The 17,451-nt window shown below is 42.5% G+C and overlaps 1 protein-coding gene across 2 annotated transcripts in view; it reads left to right on the forward strand.

The window, feature by feature from the left end:
- Nucleotides 1–9,281, forward strand: part of GUCY2F (guanylate cyclase 2F, retinal) — a 50,964-nt gene extending 41,683 nt beyond the window's left edge. For both annotated transcript variants that reach the window (XM_074816452.1, XM_074816451.1), the window contains one exon: nt 4,872–9,281. Coding sequence is in view for 1 of the 2 variants with exons in the window: in XM_074816451.1 (XP_074672552.1) it covers nt 4,872–5,010 (139 nt within the window). In the remaining variant the exon portion in view is untranslated. The remainder of the gene's footprint in view (nt 1–4,871) is intronic.
- The last annotated feature ends 8,170 nt before the right edge of the window (nt 9,282–17,451 follow it).

Here is a 17,451-nt window from a genome sequence, read left to right on the forward strand (position 1 = left end):
TGTCAATGTGCACTGTGCCAGGAAGAGCCCAGTCCATGGTAAACACAGAGATAAAGCTGGAGTTCAAGTCTGGAAGAATCCAAATTGCCTATTGCTGTTTTCCTGTAACGTATATCTCCTGCCTAGTGTAGTTCCATATCTCATGACATGAAACAGGATGCAACGCTGTTATTCATCACTATGGTACCTACTGGTACAAGAAATAAATGTGTATTTAGGATGATTTGATTGGAATTCAGAAGTTACATGGAGTATAACAGCATGACCTGAGGTGCCTGATCAAAAAGTTGCTACCAGAGCAAGGCTGGCATATAAGCATGCACACCCACACATGCACATAGGGGATCTGACGTCCTGTGAAAATGCTGTATGGTTGATTTTTGAATGTTTCTGCTCAGTGCCTCTGAACTAACTTTTACTTAATTTCTACTTTCTTAGAAAAAGGCAGAGGTGGATGAAAGCCCAGAGTGCCTAGATATAGGCTGATTACAAACCCCTAAGATGCACCATATCAAGCTGATGATAGATTACTCTAAAGACTAAAGCTCTATCCAATTTCCTCACAAGGATAAAACCCAACAGAGAACTTCTGGCTGTGTTCCTCTTTCCCAACCACAAATTTTAAAGATTCAGGGGGTGTTACTAGGCTATTTCATCTCCCTTAAGAGATTCTTAAATTTTTTGTCTAAGGCTCACCCTATTCTAGCAGCTGGGCAGAAATTCCTCATTTTAAAAAAAGATTTAAATATGGTACACACTGTGCAGAGACCTGCATAAACACTACCATATGTGAACACTCACTGCTAAATATAAGCTCCAAGGCACAGAAGACCACCCTGCTGATCTACACCTATGAGCACAAGCTACTTCAGAAACAAAGAGGATCTCTTACTTGGGTTAGCCCTGCTTGACAAACACTGCATGTATACTGATACAAAAACATTTAGTACGTATATCACCCACAGACATAGACTTCTGCACTGAAGCAAGGCTGATTAGCAGTACTTTATAGAGAACAGAAGGTACTCATTAGCCCACTTGGCTCAATTCATGGGAAACAGCAGAAAAATCAATAAGGCGTTTATACCTGGAGCTTTTCAACAGTCCTGGTTCAATCCTTCTTGTGTGCTTGAAGCTTTCAATGGAGGCAATTATGTCCTCAACAGTCACTTCTTCCCATGTACTTTCTTTGTGGTTTAGTGATGTTTCCAGCTATTCTATCTTAGACATTTATGATGAAGAGGAATATGCCATCAATATTCTTATTTTTCCTTAATAGCAATAAAGCAATGCTATACAAGGATCTCAGATGTAGTGTTCTATAGTCCATTCACCTGTTAACAGTCTCACAGGGCCCTTGCTGTGATAAGATATGGATCCCCATCTCGGAGTATTTATATATTTCAGAGTATTCATCTGGCCTGGAGTCTAGAGGAAGGCCAAGACCCTGCTCCTCATGCACAGGATGTGAATCCTTTAACCTTGAAAGACTGACTTTAGACTCTGTCGTCCTTGGTGGGCACCTGCTTTTGAAGGGAAGTGATTGTTCGGGCTGGATCTTGATGAAAACCTACAGCGAAGCATGAGGAACACCAAACTGCACCTCCAGTTATCTGCAGATAAACCTCTTGGCTATACCACTAGCGATCCTTATACTTTGTCCTGCAGTAGGATCTGTGATCTTACATGGACCTATTAACCTGCTCATGCAGGTGGGATTCAGCCCAGAGCACCATGGTTGTCAGAGACACTTGTGCAAGGCTGCTAGATGAAACAGCAGCTGAAGACCACATAGGATAAATCATGAGATCTCAAATACTGACAGACAGTATCCTCAGGCAGCTGAATCCCACCCCCCAGTATCTTACAGTGCTTCTGATATGGAGAAAGGGATTCCTCTCTTTCCTTCAAGGCCCAGCAGAGAACTGTCCCCCAGAGAGGTCAATGACTCCCTGTGATCCCTGGATTGATTGCACTTTGGAGATGAGACTTAGACCCCGTGCAATTCAATCAGAGTTCATTATGGAGTTTAAAAGGACAAGATTTCACCCTGATGTGATTGATAGCTGCTGTATTTATGGAGTGACCCATGGTGTATAAATCTTAGTGTCACCTATATTGCTCTTTCCTGACCTTTAGATATATAAACATAAAGGTAGTGTGTCCTACATGGACAAAGGACCAGTCTGGGATCACCTAAAAGTACTAAGGCTCAATTTTTAAAGTTATTTTCTCTCCTTTTTTTTTTTTTTCCTCAAGACTTTGCCCCTCTCTCGATTCTGACCTCTCATCCCACGAACTCATCTTTAGTGACAGGAGATCCCTCAAGGTTCCTTCTTGTTCAGGAGACACAGTAAACACCCAAATCATTGAATCTTGCTGGCCAAGCCATAGACTAGCAAGTTGTGGCTGACCAGGAGTTAAGATCTGAAAGCTCACTCAAGGCAGGGGTTTTGATAAAGATTCTCTTTGTCCTCAAAGGTGAAACCCACAGCTACATAGAAACCCATACAATTACAAATTACTCCTTCAGCCCCACTGCAGGGATAACCTCAGATGATTTTGCCTGCATGATCTCTCCAAAGATTAAAATCAGAATTGCAGAAACCAAACACTCATTTCTGTTTTTTCCCCATCATATCTACTCTTCCCTCTTTCTTCTACCCTGCAGCAGCTACTCTCTTGGTATGCAGAGGCATCTCCCAGCAACATACTGGAAGGCATATCTTCCACATCTAACACCAACAAGGCCTAAGAAAACCCCAAAAGAAATTATTTTCCTTGTTTCCTTAGTGATTGCAAAACTTTTGGTATCGTCTTTGACAAGGGCATCAGCTCTTTCTCATAAAGGTCAGTTAATGAATTTTCAGGGTAGATCCTCCACTGAATCTTAAATTTCATTGGGTTGATATATTTAGGTGATTTCTTAAGATTCAGCCTTTAGATTTGCCTTTAGATCCCTTTCCTGTTTTTTGTGCTTGGTTGTTCTTGGCTGCCCCTGGTCTCCCACTGAGTGTGAGAGTGAAGGGAACATGATGTGTGCTGAGTTTGGAGGTCCTGGCTCTTCTCTTGTTGCATCCAGATTTAATAGCCAGTCCTCAGGCACAGGTAACCACACAATCAAACACCATCTGCAGAACCTTAAGTTGATTAGTAAAATACAGTTTCCTTGAATGATAACAAAAAAGCATTTAGTGCTACAGTACAGGGTGTCAGTGCTACAGCACAGAGTGTCAGAGTGGTCAACCCTGCACACCTGGTTCTTGTGCCAGTGCTATTAGATGACTTTGCTATAGCCTTATATATACTTGGAAGTATATTTATATACTTCATAGATATCTAATAGCTACTTTAAGGACAGCTCATCCTGTACTGTCATTAAGGGCAGTTTGATTAGGCTGTTTAACAATTCTGTATTAATAATTGGTCACCAGTATGAATAATCCTTGGTCCTAATAATATTCATTCCCCCCTTTCAGGACCTCATATCTTACACTTTTGTGGTAGAATCATAGAAACACAGAATCACAGACTGGTTTGGGTTGGAAGGGACCTTAAAGACCATCTAGTTCCATCCCCCTGCCATGGGCAGGGACACCTTCCACTAGCCCAGGTTGCCCAAAGCCCTGTCCAACCTGGCCTTGAACCCTTCCAGGGAGGGGGCAGCCACAGCTTCTCTGGGCAACCTCTGCCAGTGTTATGGCGCCCTCATTGTAAAAAATTTCTTCCTTATATCTAGTCTTAGTCTACCCTTGTTTAGTTTAAAACCATTGCCCATTGTCCTAATGCTACAGGATCCCTGTTTCATGTAGTCAGTTTTACATATATTTCTATTCTAAAGTAATTGCTTTGTTGTACAAAACAATGGTGTGTACAACTTAAAACCATATATATACACACAACAATTTCTCAACTATTTCTTTTTAATAATCACAATGGTGTTAGTGGTATGGGCTAGCATTTTGTTCTTTTCTGTTTGGAATGATTTTTTTTCTATTATACACAGTAAATTTGATTTCATATGATGCTTTATGTAAGACAGGACAGCTGCAGAGTTGAGACCTACTTAAAACCACGCCATTCACTCAGCTTCTGGCCTTCTACAAGTCCTTGATCTTTGTTTTGTCTCTGAAACTCCCATTGTGTTATAATAAATCTGTGCCCACTAGCAGATAGTAGAGCCTGGGCACCATACACACTTGGAGCATCATAGCAAATGATCCTCTTCAGCTCCATCACAGCAGTTTACTAGCATGAATCTAGATGTAGTCTCAGCCCAACTCTTAAGTCCTGGTACTCAGCAGAGCTCATTCTGTCAGGAACAGTGCCAAGCTAAGGCAGCAAAACCACACCTGGATCTGAGATGAATGTCAGGGCTTTCTGGTTCTCTGCCCATCCTATCTTGGGCTTGGTGAGATCATGGGACTCTCAGAGCACCTGGACCTTCAGATTTCTCATTGGTGGCAGTGAATGATCTCAAATCCAGAGAAGCCCAGCTGATTAACAGGGAATCTCTTTTGTTACCAGCTAGGGGCTTTATGAGGCTTATGATGCACAGTTGGGAATGTTTTTCAGGAGCAGCTGAAGCCCTCTGGTTGTTTTTATGTAAATGTAATTTATATTTGTAAAGTGGATATCCTTGGATGAACGCTCTATGTATCCCATGAACCCATGCAACAGCTCCAGCAGTTGTATGGTCTACTAGGACCACCACATCCCTGCAGTTCTCTACCAACATCCCTCCTTGCGTGATGCTTCTTGATGGCTTTGAGAACGTCTAATGTTTCTGCTTTGTCTGACACAAAATGATGCAAAACAAAAGGCTATTCCTTAGTGAACAAGGTTGCTAACTCCTCTTCTCTGTTTTACAGCCACAACTGGCCAGATGCACTGACCAGGAAACTCAAATCTGTCCTGAAGGACACAAAGAGGACACTGACAAAAGCAACCTTTAAAGAGCTGGGAAGCATGAAGGAGAACGGAATAAGTATTGAAGAGGATGAAATCTGAGAAGAGCACAGCAAAGAACTAGTAAGATCAGGATGGACACCTTGAAGCCAACCCAGCAGAGGAGCTCACACCCTCCATTTATTTCCCTTCCAGCCAAAAGCAGTATAATTGATGAAGCCTCTTAGATCTTTGAGAGGGTGAACCTGAGCAGACAGTTTAATCCTGACCATCATCTCTTGTGAAACTGAGCACCAGCTCAGAGCTGTATGTACATTTTTGGCAGGGGTCCATAGGGGAGGAAAGTGATGGCGATGGTGATGATAGCAACAGCTCTTCATCAGCATTTGTCACAAAGATGAGCCCAAAGAATATTTTAGCTAGGTCTGCATGGCAGTACAAACATGTCCGGCTGTTGGGCCTGGATTCGAACAATAATGCCAAGTACTAAAATAGTTTAACTGTTTTGCATTAAATAGATTTGTTGTTGCTGTAGGAAACTCTGGTTTCATGAAAATCAGTGCAATTCAGAAGAAAATGATTTTGACAACAATGAAAAATATTTTTTACTCCCCACAAGGGGAAATTTTGAATCAAAATGTTTTGTTCCTGTATGTCAATTTAAGCTGAAACATTTTCTTTTAAATTGACATTTCAGCTGCAAATGCCATTTTAATGTTATTTTCAAACTGAAATGACGGTTTTGAAATGGAACAGTTTGGTATGAATCAATATTTGTTTCCAAATGCCAAAATGTGATTCTGCTCAAAATGTCAAAATATGTCATCTTTGTAATTCCAGATCTAAACTGGAAGAACATTTTGTTTCACTTTATACACACACACGTATAGCATATCTAAAACATTTTATGCTTTTCATCCCAAAGCAGGATGAAAATGAAATGCCAAGATATTGGAAAACTGAGATGCAGAGAATGACATTCTGCATCTCCTTTAGCTGAGTAATACTAGTAAGATATCAATTTTCTTTCCTGCAAGTGTGGCTGAGGGAATGAAAAGCACATCACTTAAGCAGTGCAAAGCCTAAAACACATCACTCTTTTTCCTTCTCAATCTTCAAGTGGTCTCAAAGGCAGTTGTCTTCAAAGTAAGCCTCCCAGTGGGTAAAAATACCTTTCTGAAAAGGGCCAGCTCTTGACCTGTAGGCACTTTTCTCAGAGCACACTTCATCAAAGTCAAATAATTATTTTGTTGGTCACTTCTTCCAGATTTTTTACTCCTGTTCAACATCTGGCTTCTAACAAACTTCTGGGAATTGTTGTCCTCTCTTCTGCAAGGATGAAGAGAACAGCAGATATGGTAATTAAATCAGTATTACCACCAGAAGGTGCTCATTGAATACATGGAGACCTTTCTCAAGCTCAGTTTGAACTCTTCTCATCAGAGCAACCAAAGCAAATTTTTATCATTCAGATGATAAATAAGTCAACAACCACTCACCAAACCTCCTTTGGTTATTGCAAATATCTTTACAAAATGAGGCAAGCCAAGCTCCACAAAGCTAAGGAAGATACTGTTTTCACAACTATTTCACCGTAGCAAGTATAAAACACGTGTACTGTCAAAATATGAGCTGTTTGGGGTATAAACATCTGAAAAGTGAAAACAGAAGGGAAATTTGTTAATATTCTTCAATAATAAGATTTTACTCTGTGGCACCTGGTTTTGTGAAAGAAGCTTTTGCTTATTTACTGGTGAGAGTTGATATTTCAGGTGGGAGAACTTGGCCCTTGAAAGACATCTGTCAAAAGGCTCAAATGACACTTGAGCTGTCAAAGAGGGCTTTGGAAAGCTTTCACCTTCTGCACTGTGCTCACACTCTGTTTGCAAATTCATTCAGGATTAAAGTCCTGTGAAAGAGACATGGGCCAGGCAATTCTGACATAATATACCTCAATATACAGTTCCAGGGAGGGATGTTGTCTGGGTTGGTCTGTGCAAATGTGAGTTTAGAGTCAAACAATTTCTGCATAATTCATGTCTTTTCCATTATTTTCCCATGTTAAAAACACTGATCAGTGCTGTTCTGTTACGTACTGGCATGGGTTCAATCAATCTGACCTTACGTCTTGGCTAAAGAAAATTGCAAGGTGTGGCAAGCAGAAAGAGCATCCTCTCTACAGGGGACAGAAGACCTCTCCCTCTGCTCTTGGTGTGGTATTTCCATGCAAGTGAGAGTTGGAAAGGCCTATGTGTAGTCAAGGCTGGCCTCCAAATTAAGAGAAATACCCACAATGATGTGCAAAAGCAGAATCATCTGGCTAAATCTAGCCCTGTAAGGTGCAGTCTGAGACAGTCACCCAGACTGGTCCCCTAACATTCAGAGAAGGGAAACAGGCACTTCCCAGGAGTGTTTCTTAGGCTCCTACATGTGGATACCTCTGTGTGTGCTGGGTGTCTCAGCTCCCGCTACAGTTAATGGAGATCGAGCCAGAAAGTCCAAAGAGCCTAATGACTCAGCTGAGCCTCAAACGGGTGCCTACATCTGGCTAGCACAGTCACCCTTAAACTTCACTGACTGTTGGCAAGGTCTCCGTTCAAGCAATGGGAGCCTGGTGCATGCAGAGATACCCAAAGGGAGATATCTGTGATGCAATTCAGCTGTTGAAACACGGGTACTTAATGCCATTTAGGATGTAGAGTTTAGAGTTAATTCCATTTAGGATGCAGAGTTTTGTAGAGTACCTACAACATCCAAACAGAGCTGATAAATAAGATACAGGACCAGATCCTTTTGCAGTGGCAGCTGGAGGCCAGACAGCAGATCCTAAAATCTGAAATAATACCAGACAGGTATGTTTAATGAGATATACCTTTGAAATTGGGTGTCTTAACCCCAAAGTGAATCCCATCCCCAATTATCTGCATTCAAATGGATGAACCATGCCCTAAAAGTGTTTGCCATCAACTCTAACAGGAGCTGCACTGATCAGCTCAGGTGGAGAAACCTACATCACAGATGAATAAAGTTAAGTTGGATGAATCTCACTCTGACATAGATATCATCACTGGTTCAGAGGAGGTGTTGGGCTCCCTGACCTTTTCCCTGGGTCTGGAAACTCTTCCACTTGGCTTGTCTAGATGTGCTAATCCTCTCTGAAACACTTGTTCTTCCCAGAACACAGGCAAAATGGATGTAAAGGAAGATACATATGAGCAGAAAACAAAATCTGTGAAGCGACTTGCGCCCTGAAAACCTTCCCATTGTTCCATTTAGCTGATAATGTGACAGTGAACGGGAGGGACAGCAGCTTTCTATCTTTGCTATATATCAAATTAAACATCTGTAAATGCATGAGGAAAAAAACACCACCACACCTCTTCAGTCTACCACTATGCACATATTCTCCTTTTAAAAATCTACACATAGGTTCAGATACATATGTACTTCAGTTTTGGGGTTCCCAGTTTCTTATTTCATACTTAACCACTAAGAAATAATCTTCTGAGTGTGTGTTTTTGTTAGTCCAAGAAAAGACAATTTTAAGAAAATGCTGGGTAGCCAAAAACTGAATTTTCCAGCTGAAGATGATTTAAACAAGAGGATTTAAATCTGCCTTCTGCACACAGTTTTTGGATTCTTTCTTCAGCCTCTAGTCTTCTAAAATAAACAACATTCTTTGAATTTATTAAAAAAATAAAATAGTAAATCTGTGGGAAAGGGTAGCAGAGAAGCAAAGTTCTAATCACTGACGACTTTAGTAATCCCAGGATAATTCTTAATTCTCTTTGAAGCCAGTGGTATTTTTTTCCTCTTAACTTCAACAGGAAGAGGCCAAGGACTCATCCCTGAGTGTGATAACCTCTACTGTTAGAAAGCCATAAAATATATTTTTATTTTCCTGGCATTGTTCTGTTTAGACAGGTTTAGGTTTACTCATGAGATTTCTTCCCATACTAACTGTGGTTACTGTATCAGGCTCTTTTCTTGTTATTTTGCTCCTAAAACTAGTATTTGGATGTTGTAACGAGGAAGATGGGGGTTGGCAGCAGCAAATGTAAATTTTGTAGCTCCGCAGCAGACTTCTCAGGTGATTGTGGACAAGTCACTTGGTGGATTTCTCAGATAGTGAAGCGCACACTCTAGAAACCACTATCAACAAGAACCTACCATGTGATTGCCGGAGGTTCTACCACTAACATTATAGGGAGAATTTTAATGCGATCGTGCAAACCCGCTGAGAGCTGTAGAAGATGTATTTATGTACAATATACACTGTCTGAATATAGTTCATATTTCATACAGTATTTTTAAGAGTGAATTAAAACCAAATGCCAATAAAGATCCTTGGAGACCTATCCCTCCACCTGAAAGGTTTGTTCTTGTTTGTATATTTACCTTCAGCTTACTTCTCAGCTTAATTTTCGGCTCTCTGTGCAGATAAGGCACCTATGGAAACACCTGTTCACTTATTCACTCCATTATTCAACAATTTAGAAGCAGCTGTCAAAATACACAAGCCAGCAGCACAACAGTCAGGCAGAAGAGGTATGAGGGGATGCAGAAGAACCCAAGAAAGGTATGGAGCAGCTTCAGCACAGATGGGTGTCCAAACAGTTGCAAGGACCTACATCTGGGAAAGTTTCCCATGACAGGGGATACTAAAGTAGGGAGGGGGCAATACCACTTTCCACATTTATCATCGGAAAATACCAAGATGCTTCTCTGGGGTTTGGGACTGAAGCCGGGTGAAGGCAGGAGTAGGGCTGAGGGTAAGTCTTCTGCAGCATTACCTCTCTTTGAACTCATGAAACTATGTTGTCTCTGTCCTGACATCCTCATGTAAAAAATCAGCACGTCCGCCTTCCCTGAAGCTCTGGTTATTTACCTTGGCATTGTAGAGACGTGTCCTTCAGTGGTGAGGTCAGGGACAGCTCCACGGTCACTGCAGCAGGAGCCCTCTGTCCCATGCAACCTTCCGTCCTCACACCAGCAATGGATTTGTCCCTTTGCTGAAAGCACGGGAGACATCTGTGCAGTTGAGAACGTGGTCTGGCAAGGTCCTGTGCACAGGCAGACCCCTACCCCGCTTCACCCACCCACTCACACACCATAACTGTGGTCATCAGCTGGATGCAAGTCCATGGGCATCATTGGTGGAGGTGGGCTAAGGATTTCCTCATGCTGTAGCCACACATCCTTGCATTCCCCTTCAGTCCTGCCAGAAAGTCCCAGTGTGACACCCATCACTGCCCCCATCTGTGTTAAAAGTAATCATTTGAATAAAAAAATAGGTGGGAGAAGGCAGAGGAACTACAGCTCTTCACGCTCAAACTGAAGCCATGTGCAATGGTGACCTTAGATAAAGCTCTTGCAGGCAAAACTGAGCCTGATGAGCTGTAGGTCAGCTTGTGGGGACAGTGCTGTAGGATACAGGGAGCTTGATGTAAGGAGGTTGGGTTAGCACACAGAGTTGGACCACACCTCCAAAAATGCACCGAGAGCCATTGCATTCAGGATGATTTCCAGACCCTGGGTCATTGCAATCCTCTCCTCCAGCCTCCTGCGGCTGGTGAGTGAGCAGCAGCACGCAGTGCTCCTGGGCCAGCGACTGCTGAGACAGGAAAGTAGATGAAGCTTTTCAGTATTCATGCCACACCAGGGTACTCTCCCAATCTTCTTGCAATGACCACAGGACAGGTTTCCCTGAGCTGATGAAACCAGCTACATGTTTTGTGCAGTGTAAGAAGCACCCAACACTTTTCCTTTGATGCTCGTCACTTTACAGCTGTTAGTATTAAATTTCATTCACCATCTTTTTCCTCGTTCGCTAGTTTCTCACAATCCTCCCCAAGCCTGGCTTTATGATATCTGCAGATATCAGTATCCCTTGGTTCTCCTTCCTTCCCTGACCAGTGTCTCTGAGCACCTCTAAATTCTGCTAAACAGCACAGGATCCAGCAGGGGACTGTGAGGACCGCCCACAAAAATTGCACAATGAATCCTGATCATGCAATTCTTTTTGCTTCCTGCCTCCACATCTGTCTTGATCCATGGCATTTGTCCTTCACTTTGTCATCACTTGGTGCAATCCAGTCTCCTTTCCTGCATAGGACCTGTTTAGGATCTCCTGAAAGTCAAGAAAAATTTTATCAGCTGTTTCTCTTTTATTGACTGATTTCATTGACACATTAAAATTATTTCATTCAAAGGAATTAAATCCCCCTTTTGCCATTATTTCTTCTCATTCTGGGGCTGTCCAGGAGTCAAACCAGATAGTACAGACTGCAGGCACAGTTAAAAAAGCTGTAAAACAGACTCTGAAAATAAATATGCTCATTTTCACAAAGCTAGATGTCTGAAACATTTTTCATTAACATATGCAGAGAAGCTCAGGGAAAGTCGATATAGGGCCAAGGACCAATGCTGAAATATGTTATATCTACATAGGCACGATGTCCAAATGAAAACCACAATATGATGTATTAAACTCCAGTTGGTCTTGAACAGAAGGCATTTATTAGTGTTGAAGCTTTTCTGCTATAGCTGTTAGAATTTGCCAAGATGCAAATGTTCTGCAGTTTTCAAATGGAAAATGGTCTGGTTTTCTAACAGTTTGTTTGCCAGACACCTCAGCTGTCCGTCTGCTGGGCTATCTCAGTCACCAATTCCAGCCTTTTGCTGCAAAGCAACCCTGGAGGCAGATGTCTCAGATCCAGCCTCCACATCCAATTTCCTTCTTTATTTATTTTTTCGTTCAAAAGCTGGAACTGAAATAGCATTGCAAAATATTGAAATCCTGCAGGAAACCAACTGACCTTTCTCCACGCTAGTCAGAAAACTGTGGGCAGGAAGAGAAGGCAGCAAACAGACTCTGTACGGTTGAAGCTCCCATCTCGAGGTCTTTGTTCACCAGGAGCAGTGCACTGTCTGAACGTCGCCTAACACAGGATAATATCTGATGCAGAGGTGCTGCAATTAGCTGCTTTAATGACCACAGCTTATTGAATATTTCTTCTGCTGTGGTATCAGAGGGCTTTAACCATGGATTGAGAGTCTGGTGCTGTAGAAACTGCTTACACTCCTCTGCATGTGAGCTCTGCTCTGGTACAATATTGCTTTAAAGAAAAAACCTGAAAACTGTTAATCTGAACACTTCTGATTTTAAAGGAAGTTCAGGCTTGGCTCTGAAAATCCATTTTGCGACTCAGGGCTGTTTGCCATAAGAAAGGATCACAGGAGCAGAGCATTCCTTGCCAGTCCTTGTTTTGAGCCGTCTGTGAAATCTTGGCAGTGTCTCCCAAGAACACTGTGTGGAAATAAAGCTTTTGTTTAACCTACTTGTGTGGGCTCCCTGCAGAGGTGATTGTCTGCCCAGCCAAATCTGTAACTCTAGCTCCCCAAACACCATCATCACATAGAAAGTACCGGAGGGAATAATCACAAATTGTTATCCAAATAAGGTACCAAAGTTTATTCATGGAGAGATGTCATCAAGGTTGCTCTGGTTGACTGCACCTGTCAGGACTGCAACATAGTCAGGACAAGAGGGAAATATGCCCCAATACTCATAGTGGGTCCAAGCCTCAGGTCCAATCTGCAGGGTGACCCAGTGAACGTTGTTTCTCAATGGAGAGGAGGGATCAGCCTAAAACCCTTCTCCTCCCTTCCTCTGCTGCTGTAGCTTTGTCCTGGGGATGGAGGATTGGGAAGGATGCAGACTGTCCAGAACTGGTGTATGTGGAGAGGGCCAGGAGACATGAGAATAATAACCTCCTGACCAGGTGAGGTTACAAGACAAAAAGGTCTTCATTTAGGTGGGATGAACCTGGTTTGGTTGTATGTTCAGACACTATTGTCCACATATGCCCAGCCAGCAGATGATGGGCAGGTGGAAAGATGCTGAGTGGAGAATCTCCTGAGATGGGGAATCCTCCAGCTGTGGTGGGACAGCAGATTTCATGTCCTGAGAGGTCTCCAGCAAATCATTCCCCATATCTGGAACAACAGGAGGCCCTGAGCATTGACAGCAACCAACCTTGCATGGTGCTTCTGTGGACTTAGAAAAGGAAAAGCACAAACTGATGGTCCTCAGAAAGCAACAGAGATACCTACACGATTAAATGACACGTGCCAGACACCCTTCCCTGTCACTGGAGCCATCTAATAAACTGTCTTCCCCCCTCAAACACCCAAACTACATGGTGGGAATTTCCTTGGCCCCAGACATGCCTTGAGCTTGTTTGGTGTGTGCTTGTTGGCCTAGGGACCACCAGAGGTAGCAAATAAACAGTTGAATCCAGCACCCAGGAACTGTCACTGGTTCAGATGGAGTTACCATGAGACAGAAAGGCAGACAAGTACTGTCACAGTCACTGTACAATGTGATTTAAATGGTGGGTTTGGACACTATGGACATCACCTCCATGTTGCTTAAGGCTGCATGAGTCCAGGGACATGGTGTGCTTATCCCTGTGCGTGGCTTCAAAACACAATCCAAGGAAAATATGAAATCAGAACCATAATCTATAGAAGGATTTGCACATCTCAAGGGCTGCAAGGGCTGAAGGCTGTCTTCCCGAAGGGGAAAGACTGTAGTTTCACTTGGAAATGCTGAGTGGAGAATGAAGGTGTTGAGATGAGAAGTTTCTCTGGTTCACTTCCCTCTAGCCACAGACAAACCCCGTCAACATGAATACAGCCCGAGATGTCACCTTTGCTGCCCTCCCCACTGTAATAGGTCATCCAAAGAGAAAGAGCTTAGAACACTGTGTTTAGGCAATACCTCTTATATTTATGTAAGACACGTTTGTAGGAGGTGTGGAGATCTGCATGGCAAATCCCTCTGCTCTTTGCAGCTACAAGGGGAAATGAGCGGAAATCTGATGCTGAACCCTTGCTGAATTGAAAATAAATCCCACCGAGGGGCTGAAGGAATGTATCTCCCCCAAGCTTTCATCCCAGGCCCACCTTTCTCTCTGTGCCCTCCTGCTAACCCAGACTGGCATTGTGTAGGGAAAAGCACATCCATGCTGCGGCAGTTATTTTTATGCTGTCCTGTATTTGCTATAAGAACTGGTCCTGGAAAAACATTTTGCTCTTGATTTTGTACAGCTCACCCAGTTTCAGCAGTTTATTTATAGAGAGGAAAAAGGACACATGAAGAGCTCACTGGTCTCTCCAAGCTGGAACAAATATTTAACTCTACTCCTATTATTTTCATGCAGAATTATTTTAACTGAACTAAATTTTAACACAATCACAGCAAGGTGGAAAATCTTCAGCAGTGAAAAGACCAGTGACAGCCAATGACAATAATTAACTACTACTCACATCTTTAACATTCAGATTCAAGGTACAATTCATATGAAAGCGTTTTCTGCCATATATGTCAATGCATATGCATACGTGCATACATATATACATACATATACATATGTGTATATATGTATATATAAATATATATGTATGCATACAATTAATCAGCAGCCATTCACCACCAGAGGGCAGGCAAAGTATACGTAAATCAGTTGTCCAATGTGTTCCTTGCACATACCAATGAGCAAATTGTTCAGTGGCCAGAAAGGCATCACCAATGATTAACTTGACCATCTCCAATGAGTTTCTTACCCTGAATCTCGAGCCTTATGACCACCTCATATTGCACAATGCACTGGCTATTTTTTTTTTGGTTTGTATCTTTGTTTAGAAATTCTCTGCGTTTTTCAAGGATGAAATGGGCTGAGCTGGGAGCAGTTCACCATGGGGCAACCACAGGGAGTGTCATATGTGAAAGGTGAGAAGCTTCCTCAGTGCTGCGGATGACAGAGGAATGGATATTGGCACATGTGTGTCTGGAGAAAGGGAAAGGTCAGCAGGGGCTTTATGCTCCCACTTTTCATTGGGCATAAGCTATTATTATTCATTTGCAATCAGTGGATATTCACTGTTGTACAGTAAAAGGACTGGTCCCTTCTGGGGTGTTTTAAACATCTATCAAGACTGTCTTACCTGACAACTGAAAACAACTGATCTCTAAATCTAGCAATGTTGATATGAACAATAAGCAGTGTGGCCACTCTCATAGTCCCGCGTCCTAGGAACAGCTTATTTCATCCATTAAGATGTGAGGTGTCCTAGCAGGAATATGGACTTTCTGGAAGGGTACAATGAGCAAAGAAGAGCTTCTCTTCTTTTCACTCATGCTATGGAGAGGATAAAAATACAGGAGCCTCACACCAGGAAGTAAGTCCTAAGAAACACACTCTTCCAACCAGGAGATGCTTATGATATGGCACAGACCTTCTAGATATGATGGGTCATGAGATCTGTAAGGATCATTGTCTAAAACCCAGTGACGTTGACCTGAGGAGTAAAAGGGATGTACAGGCTAATCCCAGAAGCTGCATCCCAATTTGCTAACAAAAATTTTTGCATTTCTGTACAAGGAGGTACAGAGGCTCCAGAGGGCAGGAGCCCTGTTCAGGACTTTGCTCAATGGCACGATAGATGTCAGACCCTCAAAGCAACAACAGAATGGCAGAATCACTTACAATGTTTGCAACACATCCAGAAATACCATCCCCAAGTGGCTTCTCCCAAGGAAACCTGAAAAGTATTTTAAGTGATTGATATGTCCAACCTGGGCTGGAAAGCTGGGATTTACACCGGCAGGAGGTATACATACAATCAGCAAAAAATCCAGTTTCCTGACTGCAAGAGGGACTCATTTCCTTTAATTTTGAATCTGTGTCTGCGTTAGTCACTCACCACTCCCTTCATGTTCACAGGAGAAAGTAGGAGCTCCTTGTAGGTGACTCATCTGCTGGAGAATGAGATGAATCATGAGCAAGAAGGGCTTCCATTTCCCTCCATGAGCTGTGGAGGATATCAAGATCAGTGGTTCATTTGATAGATGCCAACCTCCCAGATGTCTACATGTGATCAGCAATATCTCATCTTTTTCACCTCTGACATCATTCTGGGGTTACAAATTTGTATAAAAAAAGGAGACCAGGAGTTTACTCAGATCTTCGATGCTGCTGCTGTAGCTTCTTCTACCTGCGCTTGACAGGGGGCTGATGATACATGTTTGAGCATAATTATCTGTGCTTCTGGGTTCTCCATATTTCACCATTCCAATGCTCTAAACTTTCTAATGGAAATGCAGGCTACTGTGCAATGGCTCTAAAGTTTTTGCTGAGTGCATCCAGCCTCTGAAATCTAGAAGGTATTCAGCATCAAATTAAATTTGCAGTGTTTGGAAAAATTAAAGAGACTGATGAGCTGGATTAAAAAGGCATTGTTTCCTTCAGGTTGTTGCCTTATGTCTGGTTTCTCTCTCCACTGAAATAACTTACATTCCTTCATGTCTCCCAATGTATCCCCTGCTTCATTATTTGGTCTAGTGGGGTTGTTAGATGGTGCACGTACCTTTGTCCTCCACCTGAAGCACTGTACACAAGGACTGCCATGATCTACTGTGTCAGCACAGCAAGGATCATGCTCAGGGGTTAAGCCAGGGTTTCAATATTTTTCCTTCGTGCAAAAAAAATCCAAAATACCTCATTGGGGGTGGGAGTTGGATTATTCAAGAAAAACCAACACACTGTGCAGGAAGTAAAGACATTTTGGAAATAACCCAGAATCCAGCTGTGGGCTATAAAAAAAAAAAATGCTTTCAATACGCGATGACGTAGTGATAGATCAAGGGGCTATGGGAAGGATCAAAGAGTTTAAGGAACATGACAAAAATAGAGCATTTCTAACTCATTTCTTCTCTCCCTAGGATTATGATCGCAACCTTCTTTTTTTTTTTTTTTTTCCTCAGTGTTTGCCTAAAAAATCAGCATAGAAGGAGCAAAAAAGAGGGCAGATCACACTCTCAACCAGCTGTGGTGAACCCTTTTCCACAAGAGCTGAAAATCACTTGTTTCATCACCAGCTTCAAGGCCTTGCAGATATAAACGCCAGTAATCCCTTCACTATAGCTTCCCTGCAGTAAGACACCACCTACCCAAAGTAAACATGGTAAAGAGGTGGAAAGCGAAGGGACAACAAAAAGGGAAAATTGATTATTTCAGTGGTGGTTGATAGCTTAAAGTCATTTTTGCAATGTCTGAGTCAAAAGCAGGGATTGAAAATGCCAGAGGGAGAGAGCAACTTCCTTCTTCATTCTCCCACCCAAAAGAAAATGAAAAGAAGGAAGAGGAATGGATGACATTTCACACTCTGAATTGAGTAGGAGCTCTAAAGACAGAAACATGATCCTTAACCCCATTAACACAGAGCAAACTGTTCTGCAGCTTGTTTGGCACCACCTGATTCATAGATCCTCCTGCTATTGCAGTGGCAGGCAGAGATATGAGAAATATTTGCAAGAGAAACCACATCAGTCTCATCTGGTTTGCCATTTCAAGATAAACCAGATTTGTCACATGGAGCACAGTTTCCTGAACCTGTTGATAAAGCTTAGGATGTTTCAAGCACAGGCTAGATGACGTCCCTGGATATGGAAGGGGTGGGGGTGGGGGGGCAGATAAA

This window comes from Strix aluco, chromosome 2 (genome assembly GCF_031877795.1).
Source record: "Strix aluco isolate bStrAlu1 chromosome 2, bStrAlu1.hap1, whole genome shotgun sequence".
Taxonomy (NCBI): Eukaryota; Metazoa; Chordata; class Aves; order Strigiformes; family Strigidae; genus Strix; species Strix aluco.